General features: G+C 41.8%; 1 protein-coding gene across 4 annotated transcripts; it reads left to right on the top strand.

Annotated features, from left to right (window-relative positions):
• The first annotated feature begins 1,833 nt into the window (after positions 1 to 1,833).
• ddias (DNA damage induced apoptosis suppressor) lies at positions 1,834 to 17,192 on the top strand. 4 transcript variants are annotated; one of them, XM_033022535.1, is made up of 6 exons: positions 1,834 to 2,364; positions 2,410 to 2,418; positions 4,740 to 4,859; positions 5,965 to 6,126; positions 8,448 to 8,565; positions 14,134 to 15,024. In XM_033022535.1, exons 1-6 carry the CDS (start codon positions 2,234 to 2,236, stop codon positions 14,896 to 14,898), a joined length of 1,305 nt encoding a protein of 434 aa, XP_032878426.1. In that variant the 5' UTR covers positions 1,834 to 2,233; the 3' UTR covers positions 14,899 to 15,024. The 4 variants fall into 4 exon arrangements, with proteins under 4 accessions (XP_032878426.1, XP_032878425.1, XP_032878424.1 ...); XM_033022534.1 differs by having other exon boundaries at positions 1,834 to 2,418; XM_033022533.1 differs by having other exon boundaries at positions 2,306 to 2,510; positions 14,134 to 17,192.
• The last annotated feature ends 666 nt before the right edge of the window (positions 17,193 to 17,858 follow it).

Here is a 17,858-nt window from a genome sequence, read left to right as displayed (position 1 = left end):
GTAGAAAGCATATTTGTCACGCCGTTGGTTCAGCAACTCGAACACCCAGAATGAGAGATTACAGAGAGTGGCAGACACTGCCAGGTCCATCACAAGTACTGGATCTCCCACCATCGAAGATATTTCCAGGAAGCACTGCCTCAAAAAGGCAGCCAGTAGCATCAAAGATCCACATCACCTTGGCCACACTCTCATTACACTATTACTGTAAGGAAGATGGTAAAGTAGTCTGAAAACCATAACCACCAGGTTAAAGAATAGCTTCTTCCCAATAACTATCAGGCTCTTGAACAAGACACAACACTACTTTGGTTGCATTGTGGACTTTTTCCCCCCACTAATACTGTTAATTTATTGAATTTTTGTTTATTATTTATTATCTATGTCTGTTGTGTTTATGCCTAATATGCTGCTGCAAGTCAGAATTTCATTGTTCCATTGTCAGTACATATAGTTTAGTTTAGTTTGGTGTCACATCTACCAAGGTAGTTTTTTTGTTTTTGTTAATGCGTGCTATCCAGTCAGCAGAAAGACTACACATGATTGCAATCAAGCGTCCAATGTACAGATAGAAGATTAAGGGAATAACATTTAATTCAAGATACGACCCAGTAAAGTCTGATTAAAAATAGTCCAAGGGTCTGTGAGGTTGTTGGTCATAGGATGGTTCAGTTGCCTGACAACAGCTGGGAAGAAACTGTCCCTGAAACTGGAGGGGTGCGTTTTCACACTTCTGTACCTCTTGTCTGATGAGAGGGGAGAATCGGGAGTGTCCGGGATGAGGCATGTCCTTGATTATGCTGGTGACCTTGCCAAGACAACATGAAATGTAGATGGAGTTGGTTTGGGTGATGGTCTGTGCTGCGTCTACAATTCTCTGCATTTTTTTACGGCCTTGGATGGAGCTGTTCAATGAATAATTCAACAGTCTGAAGAAGGATCCCGACCCGAAACGTCACGTCCTTTTTTTCCAAAGATACTGCCTGACCCGCTGAGTTACTCCAGAACTTTGTGTCTATCTTCCATATCATTCAACATTCAGTTTACAACACATAATCCTCCAAAATCTCCGCCACCTCCAACAGGATCCCACCACCAGCCACATTTTCCCATCTCCACCCCTTTCTGCCTTCTACAGAGACCGTTCCATCGACAACTCACTGGTTAAATCATTCCTTCACGCCCAAAAGACCTGCCTCCACTGGTACCTTCCCATGCAACTACAGAAGACGCAACACCTGTCCCTATACTTCCCCCCTCGACTCTGTCCAGGGATACCGACAGTCCTTTCAGTTTTGGCAGAGGTTCACTTGCACCTCCTCCAACCTCATCTACTGTATCTGTTGCTCAAGATGTGGACTCTTATACATCGGTGAGACCAAACGCAGACTGGGCGACCGTTTCACGGAACACCTTTGCTCAGCCTGCCTGAACCTACCTGATCTCCTGGTTGCTGGACACTTTAACTCTCCTTCCCATTCCTACACAGACCTTTCTGTCCTGGGTCTCCTCCCTTGTCAGAGTGAGGCTAATCGCAAATTGGAGGAACAGCATCTCATATTTCGCTTGGGCAGCTTGCAGCCCAGTGGTATGACTATTGATTTATCTCACTTCCCTCCCTCTCTCTATCCCTCCCCCACCCGTCGCACTAGCTTCTCATTTTCACCCTACAGACAGCTTACAATGGCCTGTTTCCGTTATCATCGTTACTTCTTTGCGTATCTTTCATTCATTGTTCTTCTTCTCTCCACATCGCCGTCTATATCAAAGATATTAAGGAGCTCCTCTAGTATCTTTGGTCTATATCTCTCGTTTCCCTTATCCCTGACCAGTCTGAAGAAGGGTCTCGACCCGAAACGTCACCCATTCCTTCTCTCCAGTGATGCTGCCTGCCTGTCCCGCCGAGTTACTCCAGCATTTCGTGTCTATCTTCGGCGTGTTCAGGGATTTCTGCTCACACTTGACTTGACCCTGACCCCACACACACACACACACAGCCCACATCTTCCCCTCGCCTCCCCAGTTTAACAACTGCACTGTACGAGCTTCATACACCAGCTTTTTGGTCAGAGGCCCCGAGAAACTGAAGCCGGGACCCGACCAAGTGGCCTCCAGGTCGAGCAGCCTGCGACCAAACATCCTATTGCTTGCTATAGGATCTTTGCCTGCGACCTTTGAAACCCGACCCACGCCGACTGCCGACCGCAGGTTCCGATGGAGCTCCGGAACGGAAATGCTCCGGACCGTTAGCACCGCGTCCCCGTCTCCGGGACCCAAAAGGCCGCGGACCAACCCCGTTGGACGCACCGCATCCGGCGGGAATTTCAAAAGTCGAAGGTCCCGCAACCTGCGGATGTGGCCCTGGAGGGCGAGGAGCAAAGATCTTGTAGCTATAGGATCTTTGGCGAGGAGGACACCGTGAGTATCAAGAGGCAGCAAAATGCAAACAGTGTCCCGATGCTGGAGAACTGAAATAAAGCGGAGAATGCTAGAGCATCTCAGCAAGCCAGGTAATGTCTGCGGAAAGAGCAACTGAATTTCGGATTAGTGACCCTCAGAGCTGGAGACGTTTTAACTTGCAAAAAATAACGAAGAAGGTAGAAGAAATGCCTGATAATTTGCAAGCGACAGTTGCCAAGATAACCATTGTTTTAAAGGCAGACTGCTTGTAACTGAAATGAAAAGCACGAAAAAACAAACTTAAATTATAGTGGATAAAATGCTCAGTATTGAGGGCATCAACTTGTCCAGACAGAGGATAAAGTGCAGTTCACTGAGTTTATGTAGGGCATAGGTGGCACAATGTCTCAGCCCAAAGTCAGTTGTCAGAGCCGATGGGACTGATCCCACCATCCAAGGAGCCAAACAGTAGCAATTCACTTGAACTCAATGCTCACAAATTGGTCTCCTCTGCTTTGGATAAACCAAATGTGAGTGAGACTGAGGCAAAAGTGGAGGAGTTATGCTACCAATCTGGGAGACTCGTGGAGGTACTCAGAGGATACATACTGGAGGGTTTGTCTGCTGAGGCAATATGGGTAGAGCTGGGAAATGAGGAAGCAAGGGCCTGTTTCCACACAGTATGACACTCACTAAGGATTGAAGAGGTGTGAACTGTGAAGCCAGAGGAAGGATTAGGTGGAAGAGGAAAATGGGTATCACTGCATTTGGTGCACCCGATGTGGCCTCCCTTACTTCGGCAAGACTAAGCGTAGACTCAGCGACCATTTCGCCAAACATTGCACTCATCTGCCAAGGCCTCCTTGATCTCCCAATTGCTAACCATTTTAACTATCCTCCTCCTTCCCAAACTGACCTTTCTGTGTGCCCTCCTCCATTGCCAAAGGGAGGCCACAAGCAAACCAGAGGAACAGCAACTGTTTGGGTTGCTTACACCTAATTGCATGACCAATCAATTCTCAATGTTTTTGCTTCTCCCCCCCCTCCGGCAGTCGGGTCATGACTCATGACCCGTACTGTTGCTAGGCTACTCCAAATGGATTACACGCGATGAACTGCAGGTAGGCACTTACCATTGTTTCCAGCGTAGCGAGCCCGTTAAAACCCGCTGAAATTGTCAATTTTTGCGCTGTAAATAATTATGGAAATCGGGATAAGCGTGTGAGACTACTACATTTAGCCTACTTCCAAACGAATTCCAAAAGTGAGGAGAAATGACGGTAGATAGAAACAAGAGCTGAAGGGACAACAACAGCCAGAGTGCGTGGCGAACATTGGCCGTTTGCTCACTGCATTTCATCAACTAAGGCATTATTTGTGTTTTTTCTTGATTCCTTTGGCATCTAAAAAGTTTCAGAAATGATAAATCTGGCTGTAATTTTTTAAACCGCCCATGGTTCTCGTGGGTTTTTACATACAAAATGAAAACGCATCTGAAGAAAAATTTACAGCCAGATTTATCACTTCTGAGAATTTTTAGATGCCAAATGAATCAAGAAAAAACACAAATAATGCCTTAGTTGATGAAATGCAGTGAGCAAACGCGATAATTACCAATATTTTCAATGTGTACCAAGCACTTTAGCTGTTGTTGTCCCTTCAGTTCTCGCTTCTCTATACCTTAATTTCGCTTCACGTTTGGAATTCTGAAGTTGGGTACATGTCTCTCACACTTACCCCGACTCCCACAATTTTTTTCAGTGCAAAAATTCAACATTTTGGCGGTTGTTAACAGGTAGGAAAGTATGCATTTCTAGCATTAATAACATATACCGGAAGTGATGGATATCTTCCAGTTGGATTTAGCGGCTCCGTGCGTCGAGCCCTATGACCCAGTGACCTTTCGTGCAATCACCCTATTCTTATTTAGGAATCACAGAATGTCCTGTGAAAGATTATAAGGGGGGGGGAGTTTTGCCACTGCTTTATGCTATGCCTGTATTTCCCATTTCCTATGGAATGCTTTACACATAACTTACAGATTATTGGGATGGTGGTTTCATTTCAACTGGACATGATTGGTAACAATTCCCAGGTGGATTGTATTTCAAAGCACCAATGCAAGAAAGTAACATTGACCAACTGAAATTTATAACGGACATTCAGAACCAATCATTCAGTCAACTGAACAACTTTGGATAAGGGTGCACTGATATTAATCACTCAGTTATGAAGAACCATTAGAAGTGGCACCATGCATTTTTCTTTAATTCAAGTATTATAACTAACTAGAATACAAATTATTAATTATGTTCTTTTGTGACATTCTTGTCTCTCAGGAAGCTCATGAATGGGAAAAGATCCTTTGTTGCTGCTTCCATATTGTGTCTACATGACACATGTTTTCTGTATCCAGCTTGTCAAAAATGTGGCACTCGGTTATTTTTTAATCATGGCAGGTATGTAGCTGTAAAACAAAAATTGCAGATTGAAATAAACAACAAATGGAGAATTCCCCATTTTCGCTACTTTGTCTATTCTTCCTTTATCTAAACCTACTTCCATGTGATTTGAAAACATCTTCCTTCCTTAATATCAACGATATCTGACACTAGTTTAGTTTGATTTGGTTTAGTTTAGTTACGTTTGCAAGTTGAGTAAAAAGCTTTTGTTTGCATGCTATCCAGTCAAAAAGACAATACGTGATTACAATCAAGATGAAGATAGACAGTGCTGGAGTAACTCAGGCTGAATCTCTGGAGAGAAGGAATGGGTGACATTTCGGGTTGCGACCCTTGGTCAGACATGAAACAACACTCATTCCTTCTCTCCAGAGATGCTGCCTGTCCCCGCTGAGTTACTCCGGCACTTTGTGTCTATTTCGGTTTAAACCAGCATCTGCAGTTCCTTCCTTCACATTACAATCAAGCAGTCCAGAGCACTCAGATAAAGGATAAAATTACAACATTATTGTAAGATTAACTGCAATAAAGTCTGAATAAAGATAGTTCAAAGGTCTCCAATGGGGTAGGTGGGAGGTCAGGACCACACTTTAGCTGGTGAGAGGAAGGTTCCGTTGCCAAGTAACAGCTGGGGAAAAAACTCCCTGAATCTGGAGGTTTTTGTTTTCAAGCTTCTGTACATCTTGCTCCATGGGAGAGGGGAGGAGTGACCTGGGTGAGACGTATCCTTAATTAGGCTGGCGGTATTGCTGAGGCAGCGTGAGATGTAGATGGAGTCAAGAGAAGGAATTTTCTGTGTTTCCACGCTGAATCTCTAAATAAACCATCCCAATCTGACGAAAGGTTAATGGCCTGAATGTTCATGCTATTTGATACCATAGGTGCTGCCTGGCCTGCTGAGTGTTTCCACCATGTTTTTTTTCCCCTAGTCTAAGTATTTGCAGTACTTTGCTCTTGTACTTATTCAGGTTTAGCTTTGAGCAGAAATCCCATTTTATAATCTTTGATATTTGTGAGTGTATCTTCTGAATGATTTTCTGGTTGTAGTATTGTAAACGTACGTCTTGTGAAACAACATAATTCAATCTCCTTTTTATTGTAGATTCCAATGCTTAAAATGCAACTGTTTGCCAATAGCACAAAATGTAAATTACAGATACAGACTTTCTGTAAAAGTTGCAGGAAAATGTGACATATTTATTATCACTGTGTTTGGGAGCTGCCTTGAACCTTATTTTGGAGCAGCAGCAGGATTTTTAAACAGGTAAAATTTTAAATTGTGAAGTTTTGTGTGACACCATTTATGGCATTAAAACCATCAGACTTTCTCTAAATTAATTTCACTTGTTGTAACAGAATAGTATTGCAGTATGATAGTTAGATATTTAGCAATTGAACCAAAATAAAAACACTCTTTCAGCTTTGAAAAATACTTTGAGATGATTCTTCTACCTTTTTTTCCCCTTGGGTTCAGGAGAAACTACAAAATGTTTTTCTAGCATATGACGATGCCAGATCCAAAGTGCAGACAGTGTGAAAGATACATCCACTAGATGCGCTGGGATGCATCCTCAGTGATGTGACCTGGGGTCATCGGGTGTTTCGCATCTCACATCAGACACCCTCGCCCAGGCGACCCGCCCGGGGTTGATCAGGCCCCGACTTGCGACCCAGCAGCAACCGCCCACGGATCAGCCCTCTTAATCCAAAGCCACCTAGTGGCTTTCTCTGCGGCTTCACTTGCAGATTGAATGGCCCTCTTCTTTGCCAGCCCCGTAATGCCCAATTGGTTGAGGACTTTGCAGAGTGAGCATCCTGCAAAGCCTCTACAGCCCACCTCTATGGGCTCATAGTATGTCTTCCAGCCGCTGCCCTGGCACATCTCCACCAGTTCCTGGTACTTCGCGCGTTTCCTCGCGTTAGCCTCTTCAATACACTCTTCCCCAGTCACTGGTAACTCCAGAATGATCAGCTGTTTTGTCACTTCGGAGGTGATGATCATGTCTGGCCGGAGTGATGTTGCTGTGATGTGCTGTGGAAATTTCAGCTGTTTGCCCAGATCGACGTGCAGCTGCCAGTCAGTGGCTGTGTAGAGGAGGCCCGTCCTTGTTTTTGGTCGAGGCTTCTCTCCAGCTTTGATAAAAGTGATTGATTACTTTGGGGCGTGGTGGTGTTTGCTGTTACCGATGGCAGTGGCTATGCTCTCAGCAACCACCTCGAGCACCCGGTCATGGCGCCACCGATAGCGACCTTCCCCAAGGGACTTTGGGCAGATGCTGAGGAGATGTATGATCCTCTTCCAGAGCCAAGGGGGCAGGAAGGTGTCTCGCTCTTGCCCCAGACGTGGAGGTTAGCTGGTCTTGGTAGGGCATCGTAGACTGAATAGGAGCTGCAAGATGTTACTGGTCCCATACAGTGCAGCACTGTTGAGGCTGCGGGGAAGGCCAAGCCACCTGCTGAGAAAGCTGCTGATCTTCCTTTTGAGGGACTCAACTGTGGTCAATGGAACAGTGTAAACCAGCAGAGGCCACAGGACTTGGGGCAGGATGGAATGCTGATAGATCCAGGCCTTGAATCTGCCAGGGAGACCTGACTTGTCGACTTTGGTGAGCCAGGCTTCAAGGTCTTTGATGGACCTACTTATCTATTCAGTCTGAAGCCAGCAAAAATTATAGAAATATTAATTGGTAATGTCCATGGTAAAAACTAGAGTGACAAAAGTGAAGTGTCATCTTTTAATAACAAAACAGATTACTTGCTAGAATATGCACTAAATCCGGCTTCTCATTAGCCAAGTGAATTTTTTGCAACTTTTTTGCCATACTACTGACGTGAAAATCCTAGTTAACCACTTGGCCAGAACAGTGCCAATACTTGAGCAAAACAATTAGCTAAAGTTGCTATTTTAAACTTCTATCATGCATGCTTCATTTTCATTTCAATTTCCATAAAATGGGACTTTTAGATTATCTCCTTCTGTCTGCATTTGTTTCCTGGCTTATGAGTATCGGCTTGAATGGCAATCTCTGTCGTGCGTCCTTGCCACCCCTTGCCATGGACACAGAGTAAATAACAGCTGGTACTGCAGTCACATGTTAGTGTTTAATAAGTGTCACATAACTTTACTGCTCCACACACTGGCGTGTTGTATTCTAATGCAGCCAGTTTCCTGTACATTTTGTCCCAATCTACAATTGAAGAACATTATCAGCATGATTCTAGAATCTTTTATTTGAAAATGCAAATCAATGTTGGTCATGTATAACAAGAATACAGTGCAATTCATACTGCCCACATTTCAGTAACCCAAACTATTTTTCACAAAATGTATTAGATAAAAGGAAAATATCACTATTAGCAAAATAATTAACACGATTTTCAAATCAAGTACACTTCAAGTAACAGTTTAACTACCATACTACACATAAACCACACAGTGATGCTTTGGTGACACTTTTAAGTTATCAGTGTGCCCAATGCAAGCGTTGTCTATCGCAGTGCCTGACCCTCGTACATTTGAACCTATGCACATCTTCTGCAAATATTTATGAATACAACTTAGGACGGGTATTGAATTTCAAACAGATACTGTGAAGATTTGAAGAAGGAACTGCAAGAGCCGGAGGGTGAGAAGGTTCGCGATTTGTTGGTCCAAGCCGTGGAACACTGTTTTATTGGGAGAAACTTTATATTTGGAGTAAAGGTAATTACTGTATTGGTTAAATATTTCATATGACTAGACTTGCTTTCTTCACCAAACAGGAAGAGCCGTTGGTTATGTTTTCTGAATTTTAGAAATAACACTAATCTTTTTCAATTAGATAATAATAGTTCTGATCAACCAAAGATGTGCGTTTGGCTTAATATATACAGTATTTAATTGTTGAAATCATTGAGCTAGTTTTGGACAATGGTGGTTTTTATAAATGTTATTTGTATTTGACAGTATAAAAAGATACAAATGTCTAATGAGTTTGAATACTTCATAAAATAATGCACAATGCAATTTTTGGGGCATACAGTGCCCTCCAGAACATTTCGGATAAAAACCCATAATTTATTTATTTGCCTCTGTACTCCACAATTTGAGATTTGTAATAGAAATAAAATCACATGTGGTTAAAGTGCACATTGTCAGATTTTAATAAAGGCCATTTTTATACATTTTGGTTTCACCATGTCTAAATTACAGCAGTGTTTATACAATGTCCCTCCCATTTCAGGGCACCATAATGTTTGGGACACAGCATTGTCATGTAAATGAAAGTAGTCATGTTTAGTATTTTGTTGCATATCCTTTGCATGCAATGACTGCTTGAAGTCTGCGATTCATGAACATCAACAGTTGCTGGGTATCTTCTCTGGTGATGCTCTGCCAGGCCTGTATTGCAGCCATCTTTAGCTTATGCTTGTTTTGGGGGCTAGTCCCCTTCAGATTTTCTTCAGCAAATAAAAGGCATGCTCAATTAGGTTCAGATCCGGTGATTGACTTGGCCACTCAAGAATTTACCATTTTTTAGCTTGGAAAAACTCAGTTGTTGCTTTGGCAGTATGTTTGGGATCATTGTCTTGGTGTAGAATGAACCGCTAGCCAATGAGTTTTGAGGCATTTGTTTGAACTTGAGCAGATAGGATGTGTCTATACACTTCGGAATTCATTATTCTACTACCATCGGCCGTTGTATCATCAATGAAGATAAGTGAGCCAGTACCTTCAGCAGCCACACATGCCCAGGCCATAACACCCCCACCACCGTTCCCTCACAGATGAGGTGGTACGCTTTGGATCTTGGGCAGTTCCTTCTCTCCACGATACCTTTCTCTTGCCATCACTCTGATACAAGTTCATCTTCGTCTCATCTGTCCACAAGACCTTTTTCCAGAACTATGGTTGCTCTTTCAAGTACTTCTTGGCAAACAGTAAAGCCCCTGTCCCACTTTCACGACCTAATTCGTGACCTCCGACAACCTTAAATGACCGGGAAAAAATGAAGGTCGCGGTAACCTACGACCTCCATGACCATGTGTACGACCTCCTACGACTGTTGAAGACCTCCCACGACTATGAAGAAGACCTCCTTCGACTATGTTGAAGACTGGCTTCGACCATGTAAGTTTTACTGCTGATTGCAGTAGCCCTTTTGCTTCAGCAGCCTTTTAAGAAAGGCAGAAGGGGAAGAGCAAGGGTGAAGAGGAAGCACAAGAAGAGGTCTCAATGGGTGGATGGAGATGATGTGATGGGCTGTCGCAGTACACCAGATGACGGGAAGAGAGTGGTGCTGGGCTTTGACAAAAGATGGAACTTTAAGCACACATGTGGGGCAGTGGATGGCAACCATGCCATTCTTGTCCCTGTCCCCCTCATTTTCCTTTTCGTACAGGATGGCATTCTGCTGGAACCATTCCTCAAGGCCCCCTCCTGCTGCCTGGTGAAGGTTTAGGGCATAACCTTCCTCCAGCCCTCCATCACCACCAATGGGGCATCTGCCTCCGATACTGTGTCAGACACAGGAGAAAGGGCTGCTTTGCTGCTTTCAAGTGAGGCAGTGAAGGATGGGGTGGTGCTGGTATACTATCACCCTGATCTCCTCCTCCAGGGGTCTCTCATGCATGGCTACCTCCTCCTGCACTATCACCTCCTGTGGCATCACCTCCTGGGTGGGTAACACCTGCATGGCCGTTTTTTTTTTTTTTTTTTAAGGGTTGTGTCCTCCCCCTGCGCTGCTGCCTTTTTGGTGCCATCTCTAAAACACAAGTCTCCTCTCCAAAAAACTCTCCAGCTATGAATAAACATGCCTTGGAGTGAAAGAGGTGACGTTCTGCTGTTTAAATAACCTTTTTTTTCTATTGACCTTTTTTCACCCAGGAGCTATTACCTTTGACTGCCTCCGACCACCTACGACTACCTACGACTAGCATCACGACCTACTACGACCTACCTACGAGTAAAAAGTATAGAGTTTTTTCCATGCCAACCTTTTTTTTTTATCTGTGGACATTTTTTATCAGGCTAGAAAAAACACCACAATCATCTTGAAGCCACGAGTACCTTCTACTAGCATCACGACCTGCTATGACCTACCTACGACCTCGTGGCGACCATGCTGCGAGTACGAGTCAAGGGCAACCGTGGCAGAGTTCGTGAATTAGGTCGTGAAAGGGGCTTTACTTGGCCATCCTATTTTTCCGGCTAACCAGTGGTTTGCATCTTGCAGTGTAGCCTCTGTATTTCTGTTCATGAAGTCTTCTGCAGACAGTGGTCATTCACAAATCCACATCCGACTCCTGAAATGTTTTTCTAATCTGTCAGACAGGTTTGGGGATTCTTCTTTATTATAGGGAGAATTCTTCTGTCATCAGCTGTGGAGGTCTTCCTTGGCCCTCCAGTCCCTTTGCGATTAGTAAGCTTCTTAATGATGTTCTAAACAGTTGGTTTTGGTAAGCCTAAGGTTTGGCTGATGTCTCTAACAGTTTTATTCCTGTTTCTCAGTGTCATAATGGGTCCTTTGACTTTCATTGGCACAACTTTGGTCCTCATGTTGATAAAGAGCAATAAAAGTTTTCAAAGGTGATGGAAGGACTAGAGGAAAGATTGGGTGCTGTGAGCTCTCTTATACCTGCATGAAGGAAGCAATTAAACACACCTGAACAATTACAAACACCTGTGAAGCCATGTGTCCCAAACATTATGGTTTGTCCCATAATGTGTCCCAAACATCATAGTCCCTGAAATAGGGGGGGTGGACTATGTATAAACACAGCTGTAATTTCTACATGGTGAAACCAAAATGTATAAAAATGGCCTTTAATAAAATATGACAATGTGCACTTTAATCACATGTGATTTTTTTTCTATTACAAATCTCAAATTGTGGAGTAAAGAGGCAACTAAATAAATGATGGGTCATTGTCCCAAACTTTATGGAGGGCACTGTAGGTGAAATTTGTATAATTAATGTTTGTTTTGAGTTGTTTCCTTAAATAGGTGTTCCCAAAAGTAACTTGATAATGAAAAGCAAGATATGGATATTTTAATATTGTACAGAATTGCTTCTGGTTTAATTACGTGTGTTTGTCTCTTTGATACCAAAACATTTAAACATAAATTGCTAGCTTTAAAAAAAAATCCTTTTTTTTTTTCACTCCGGAAGTCTGATCACGCAGGTCAGCAATTTTTCAGTTCCAGAAAACAGTTTCTTCAAACCTTTATAAAAAAAAAAAAAGCTAATCTGGACTTTCCAAGCAGAAAAACAAAATTCTGACAAAGGTCATTGATCTGAAATGTTAACACTTTCACTGTCAAGCATTTTCTGTTTTAATTTTAAAACTTATGTCCCCTTTTCTTTCCACAGTTATGATCAGCAACTTTATTTTTTGCTTTTTATTCATACTGCTTTGATTAAGAAAAATCAAAGTTTAACTACAGGGGATAACGTAAAATAAGCAAAAACAAACACATTTGCTGATTGTCATATAATTGTGATGCCTTGTGCATCATGCTATGGGATACCGTATCTCCACAAGTGCCATGTCTTGGAGAAGCAACATGAATAACAAAATCCCAAGGAGAGAAAAACAAAGATGGAATATTCTTCTCATTAGCGCCCCTCCAAACAAAAATATCAAAAGGAGCCAAATGACCTTGACTTTTATTATTTGGTACTTCTGTAGTTTATGTTGTAACCTCAGCCCAACCAATAATTAATTTCCTTTGCAGTACATTGGGAACAATTATCATTCAATTTATGTAAATGACTGAGATTAACATCGGCACCATTTGACTAAAATGATTTGTTAGAAGGAACAATGTAGGGTGTGTATTCATGAGTGAATCATCTATGACGTGCTTTTTGCATGTTGTAGCCAGTTGGTTTTAAATGGTGGTGATAAAAGGGATATGAAAATGAGAAATAGCTGGTTTTGTTATGCTAGATTCTATTCTTGTAATGAGGCAGAAGATGGTGTATGGGAGTGAACAAGCAAATAACAGCTTCCACAGGCATGGAAAATAAATAATCGGTATCCAGATTCGATATCCAGTTCACGCATTTATACAATAAATTTGCTTACTCTGCAAAACTTCAACTGATATGCAAGTTCGGACAAGTGTTATTAGGTGTGTTGATTGATGAGTGGCTGGAGCCGGTCTGGGTCAGGAACGCAAATAGTTTTGCAGGACGAGTCAGTTTTTGATCATAGTTGTAACTCATTGGATTCACGAGAAATTTGTTGTATGAAAAAACACAACGTTAAAAAAATGTGATGTTGCTGTCAGAGGAGAAAAGTCCCATCACCTGGGAAATCTAGTCCGGCACCAATAATGTCCCAAAAGTGCTGTTTTATCAAAGGTTTACAGTAAAAAGGAAGAGTAAATATTCTGTAGATGATACTGGAGAATTAATAATGGGGAATATAAAGGATAGATTCTATTGGTATCCCAGTACGAATGGGAACTTTAAAAACAACTGTCTTTGGGGAAAGTGTTGGAATCCATTATTGAGAAGATCTATCAGTTCATTTAGAAAATTAATCTAACGTGGAAGTTAGAATGAAGAAACATATTGAAATGCAGCAAGAGTACAAACTGGTGTAGTGCACAGGGATCGGGGGCCCTAGTACAGAATGCAAGAGGTTGGCGTGCAGGTACAGTGGTTTAGGAAGACTAATGGAATGTTGAAGTGTAAACATAGGGAAGTTTTGATACAATTTTACAGAGCGCCGGTGAGACCGACAGTGGAGTACCAGACAGTTTTTGTCTGTTTAACAAAGGATATATTTGCATAGGTGACAGTGGAGGAGAGGTTTTAATATGTTCCTGAGTCCTTTAAAGAAAAAAATCTTAATTGAATTTGACCGGATCATACAAGATTCTGCGAGTGATTTGTAGGGATAATGCAGAGAATGTTCCCCCAAGTTGAAAATGTCTACGCTTGACAGCTTGGAGATGAAGCCATTGATTATAGTCACCATAAAGATCGACAGACATTGGAACTGCAAAGGAGTACAGAGGAATGATCAGTGGTGTTGAGGCCAAGACTGGAATAGTCATGGTCTTGCATGGAACATACTCGGGGCACTGATTGGACTGTTCCTCCCATTATGTTATTTGTGTGGTTTCAAGAATGCTTCATGGAAGGAACTTGGTCAATATCTATTTCATTTCCTATAATCTTCAGCTACAATTAAACTTTTGTAGATGCTGTACTTTTGATGTTGAAAAATGCATGATTGTACAAGTGGTTTGTATAATAGCATGTGCCTTTCTTCTTAGGCATCCGAATCTCAAACTGGTGTACTGTCATTTTCTTCAAGTCTCTTGCAATCAACCTTCGGGAAAAGTAGATATAACAAACACCTAATAGCCTGCCAAATAGCAGTACCAAACAGCACAATCTATGGCTGCACTGTGATTAATTACTACAAGAAACTCTTGGATTCAACCAGTCTAAAAGATTTGTCTTCCAACTCACTACCATTTGCCAGTCCATTTAATACCAATAGCCAATCTACGCCGAAGATCAACAGTTTGAGCTTGCTTTCTGGTAACACACAACCGTGCACAGAGGTAACTGCTGCTAATCAATTACCAAACCCTTGGCAGCACGATTTTGAACTTACTTTCACTTCTGGTGAATGCGTTACAGTTGAAGAGTTAATTGTAAGATCCAGCAGGGTTGGCTTAAAGAGGAGCATCACATCTCTTGATCATGTAGAGGGATCAACCAGTGGAAGGAAGTATGACAAAAGAAAATCTTCAGCTTTTGCTACTTCGGTTTCGCAAAGTAGTGATATCAATGGCTGCGGTACAAGTACAATACAAAGTCTCCCATCGAGTGTAGAATTATACAGGCTACCCTGTAATGAATGTACACATCAATATTATGATTTTAGTTTAGAGTTGGAGTCAAGTGTGGACATCCAAACGTTTAGCATACAGAAGTATGGGGACTCTTTGCCCGATCGGAAGGACAATGTCATCTTGCCCTTGGACAAAAGTTGCAGTAAACTGGATTGCAATGACTATATTATGGGATGAATTACCCTTTTCAGAAAGTTTGGGTGAATTTTTGGCAAAAGTGGAAGGAAATCTGGAGAGAGGTGATGAAGAAAACACATTGCCCACCGGGGTGAATGCTAGTGATGGTGCCACTCCTTCCTGGTTTTCAAAGAGCCTGGAAAGTGCTAACCATTCCGGTGTCCAAGAGCAGAAGAGAAAATCCAGACAACAGGGTACTGATTCTACCACGCCCAAATTGTTGGAATTTGGTAAAACCAGAAATAAAAAAACATCCTACGGAAGTGATTCTAACAATCAGAATGATACCGTAGAACATCTTATCCTTACGGATAGTTTCAAAAATGTCACAGAGAAACTGGTTTCTCCACCAAGATCATTGCCCCCATGGTCAGGTTATGATTCTTGTGCTGTACACACACTCAACCGAGAGGCAGTTGGAAAGATTTGCAGTACCTTCCTAAGTCCCATAAATGCAGTTAACGACAGCTCTAATCCTGTTCAGACGATCCAATCAAAGATGCACAACCATCAAGCGGACCAAATGGGTGAACATTTAAATTTCCCAACTTGTCCTGAAGATATTACAGTTAACAAACCACGTACAAATGAGTCTTCTGCACCAAGAAGGGATAAATTTCAGACACCGTTGCCTTCTGCTAAGTGGTTGCAAAATATGGAGGAAAACTTTAACAGTGTGATTCAAGATGAAGAACAGGACTATGATAAAAGTGACCAGGAAGCTGGAGGGAGATCTCAGCTGCTGACTGTGTGTAAAAATGAAAACTGCTTGTTCCACAATTTGTGCACCGGCTTTGAAGAATATGATGTTTCTGGAGAACTCTTCAGTGATGCAGGAGCCGGTGAAGAGGAACCACCATTATGTCCCAGTAGAAACCAGAGTATTTCATCTCAGAGATCTGCATTTAAAGCATCCAGTACAACCTGTAAGCCCAATGAAGAGCCATGTAGTACTTCCCTGTATTGTTTAGATGCAGCTGTTAATGCAATAGCAAACCAAAACAATAACAGTTCTGAAAATGATTTGCAGATACTACCTAAATGTGACTTTTCAGATTCACAGGACTACATTCCATTTTCTCAGTCTACACCCGTTTCACGAGTTAAGTGTTTAAAAATGTTTAGGTTGGGAGAAAAAAGCACTTTCAAGATATCACCATATGTTAGGACCAATCCAAAGGACGCTGCTTTTAAACACAAACAAGTAGGTTTTAATAAAAACGATAACCTTAAGCAGCAATCCCATCAAATTCAAAGAATGTCTCAAAGATTCCAGATTTCTGTTTCATCAAAGTCTTCTTTATTGGACAAAAGCTCAGTCAACAAATCATATGTAAGTGATTCTGAAGAATGGATTCCGCCTTCAACGATCAAAACTCAAATAATATCTCGTTTTTCTTCATGTGTGTCTGATGTCCACAGGTCACGTTTTAAATCATTTAAAAGTGTATCTTGTACTGGTGCTGCTGCTACACAAACTGACTCAAAGGCTACAACAGAGAGCAACAAAGAGAATGACAGCAGCAACCAGTTTAGAGGCCATCTATGTATGAAAAGGACACCTGTAGGAAATTATCCCACACAATCATTTCAGCAGAAAGTACGGAACTCAAAAGTATTTCAAAAGAGAATAGATAAACAGGAACCAGCAGTTCCTCAAGGGTTTCAGATTAGAAAAGATTTAAAAATTAACGCAAGCATGCCAGCAGCTTTTCGTGCACTTTTTGCAGGGCGTGAGCCATTAAGTTGTTACTCACCAGAACTATTTGCAGCAAGCACAGAATTTTCTGAAGATGAGTACCCATCATTTTAAAGGTTTTTGACCGCCTCTAAACAGAGTAATTTTACTACTGAAACTGAGCTATGGATCAACCACCTTTTATAGCATTGCTGAAGGTTAATTTCTGCAGAAACTGTTTCCTGATCCTCTGTGACATTCATGGAAGAGCTGCAAAATCCTAGACTTTTAAGACAGCCAGGGATCACCGCTGCAGAAATTAGTCCCATCTTTCCTTTTATCTGTCCATTAATTTCATATTAAAAGAAAATCTACAAACAAGATTGTTCCGACTGAATTTTTCCCTTCTAATTGTCCTAAAAATATACAATGACATTTGACATGATTTGAATAGCTTGAGAACTAAATTTTAATTTCAGTGGAATGTGTTTTCTAGCTCTTAACATGCTGGGGAATTTGAATTGATGAATAATATTCAGCTTAATGAACATGGAGCAGATTTAATGCTGAACTGTTTAAAGCAAACAAAATTGAACTGAACGGAAAAAGAATGGTACCGATCTGTAATGGTCAATGAAGTAACGGTGGTCAGCATTAGATTTGCTGCCTTACAGCTCCAGAAACCTGGGTTCGATCCTAACTACAGGTGCTGTCTGTACTCAATTTGCACATTCTCCCCGTGACAGTGTGTGTTTTTCCTGGGTGCTCCGGTTTCCTCCCACATTCCAAAGACTTACAGGTTTGTAGGTTGAGTAAATTGTCCCAAGTGTGTAGGATAGTGTTAATATACGGGGATCATTGGTTGGCGTAGACTCGGTGGGTCAAAGGCCTGTTCCCGTGCTATATCTCTAAAACTAAAGTTAAATTGTAGCTAAAGCAAATGGAAAAAAGATAGCATCGACGTTTTAAATGTGAGTACTGCATTTGCAAAGGACCTGGGTGTCTTTTATTGCAAATTGCTTGCAGTTATAGGGTATGGAATCTAGAATTCTTTGGTCCAGGAGGATTGTGGTAGTTACTATCTCAATTTCATAATCATCCTCACATTGAACAAATGTTCAATGCAGACATGGTTTCAAATTAAAATATTAATTCGTATTAAGAGAATCAAGGGTCTCGGGCGAGTGTGGGGAATGTGTTGCTGAAGATCATCCATGATCACGTTGAAGGACAGAGCAGGCATAAGAAACTGAATGGCCTACTGTTTCTATTTTTTATTTAC

The sequence above is a fragment of the Amblyraja radiata genome, chromosome 6, assembly GCF_010909765.2.
Source record: "Amblyraja radiata isolate CabotCenter1 chromosome 6, sAmbRad1.1.pri, whole genome shotgun sequence".
Classification (NCBI taxonomy): Eukaryota; Metazoa; Chordata; class Chondrichthyes; order Rajiformes; family Rajidae; genus Amblyraja; species Amblyraja radiata.
Note: the sequence above shows the minus strand (reverse complement) of the source record. Positions and strands in the feature narration are given on the sequence as shown.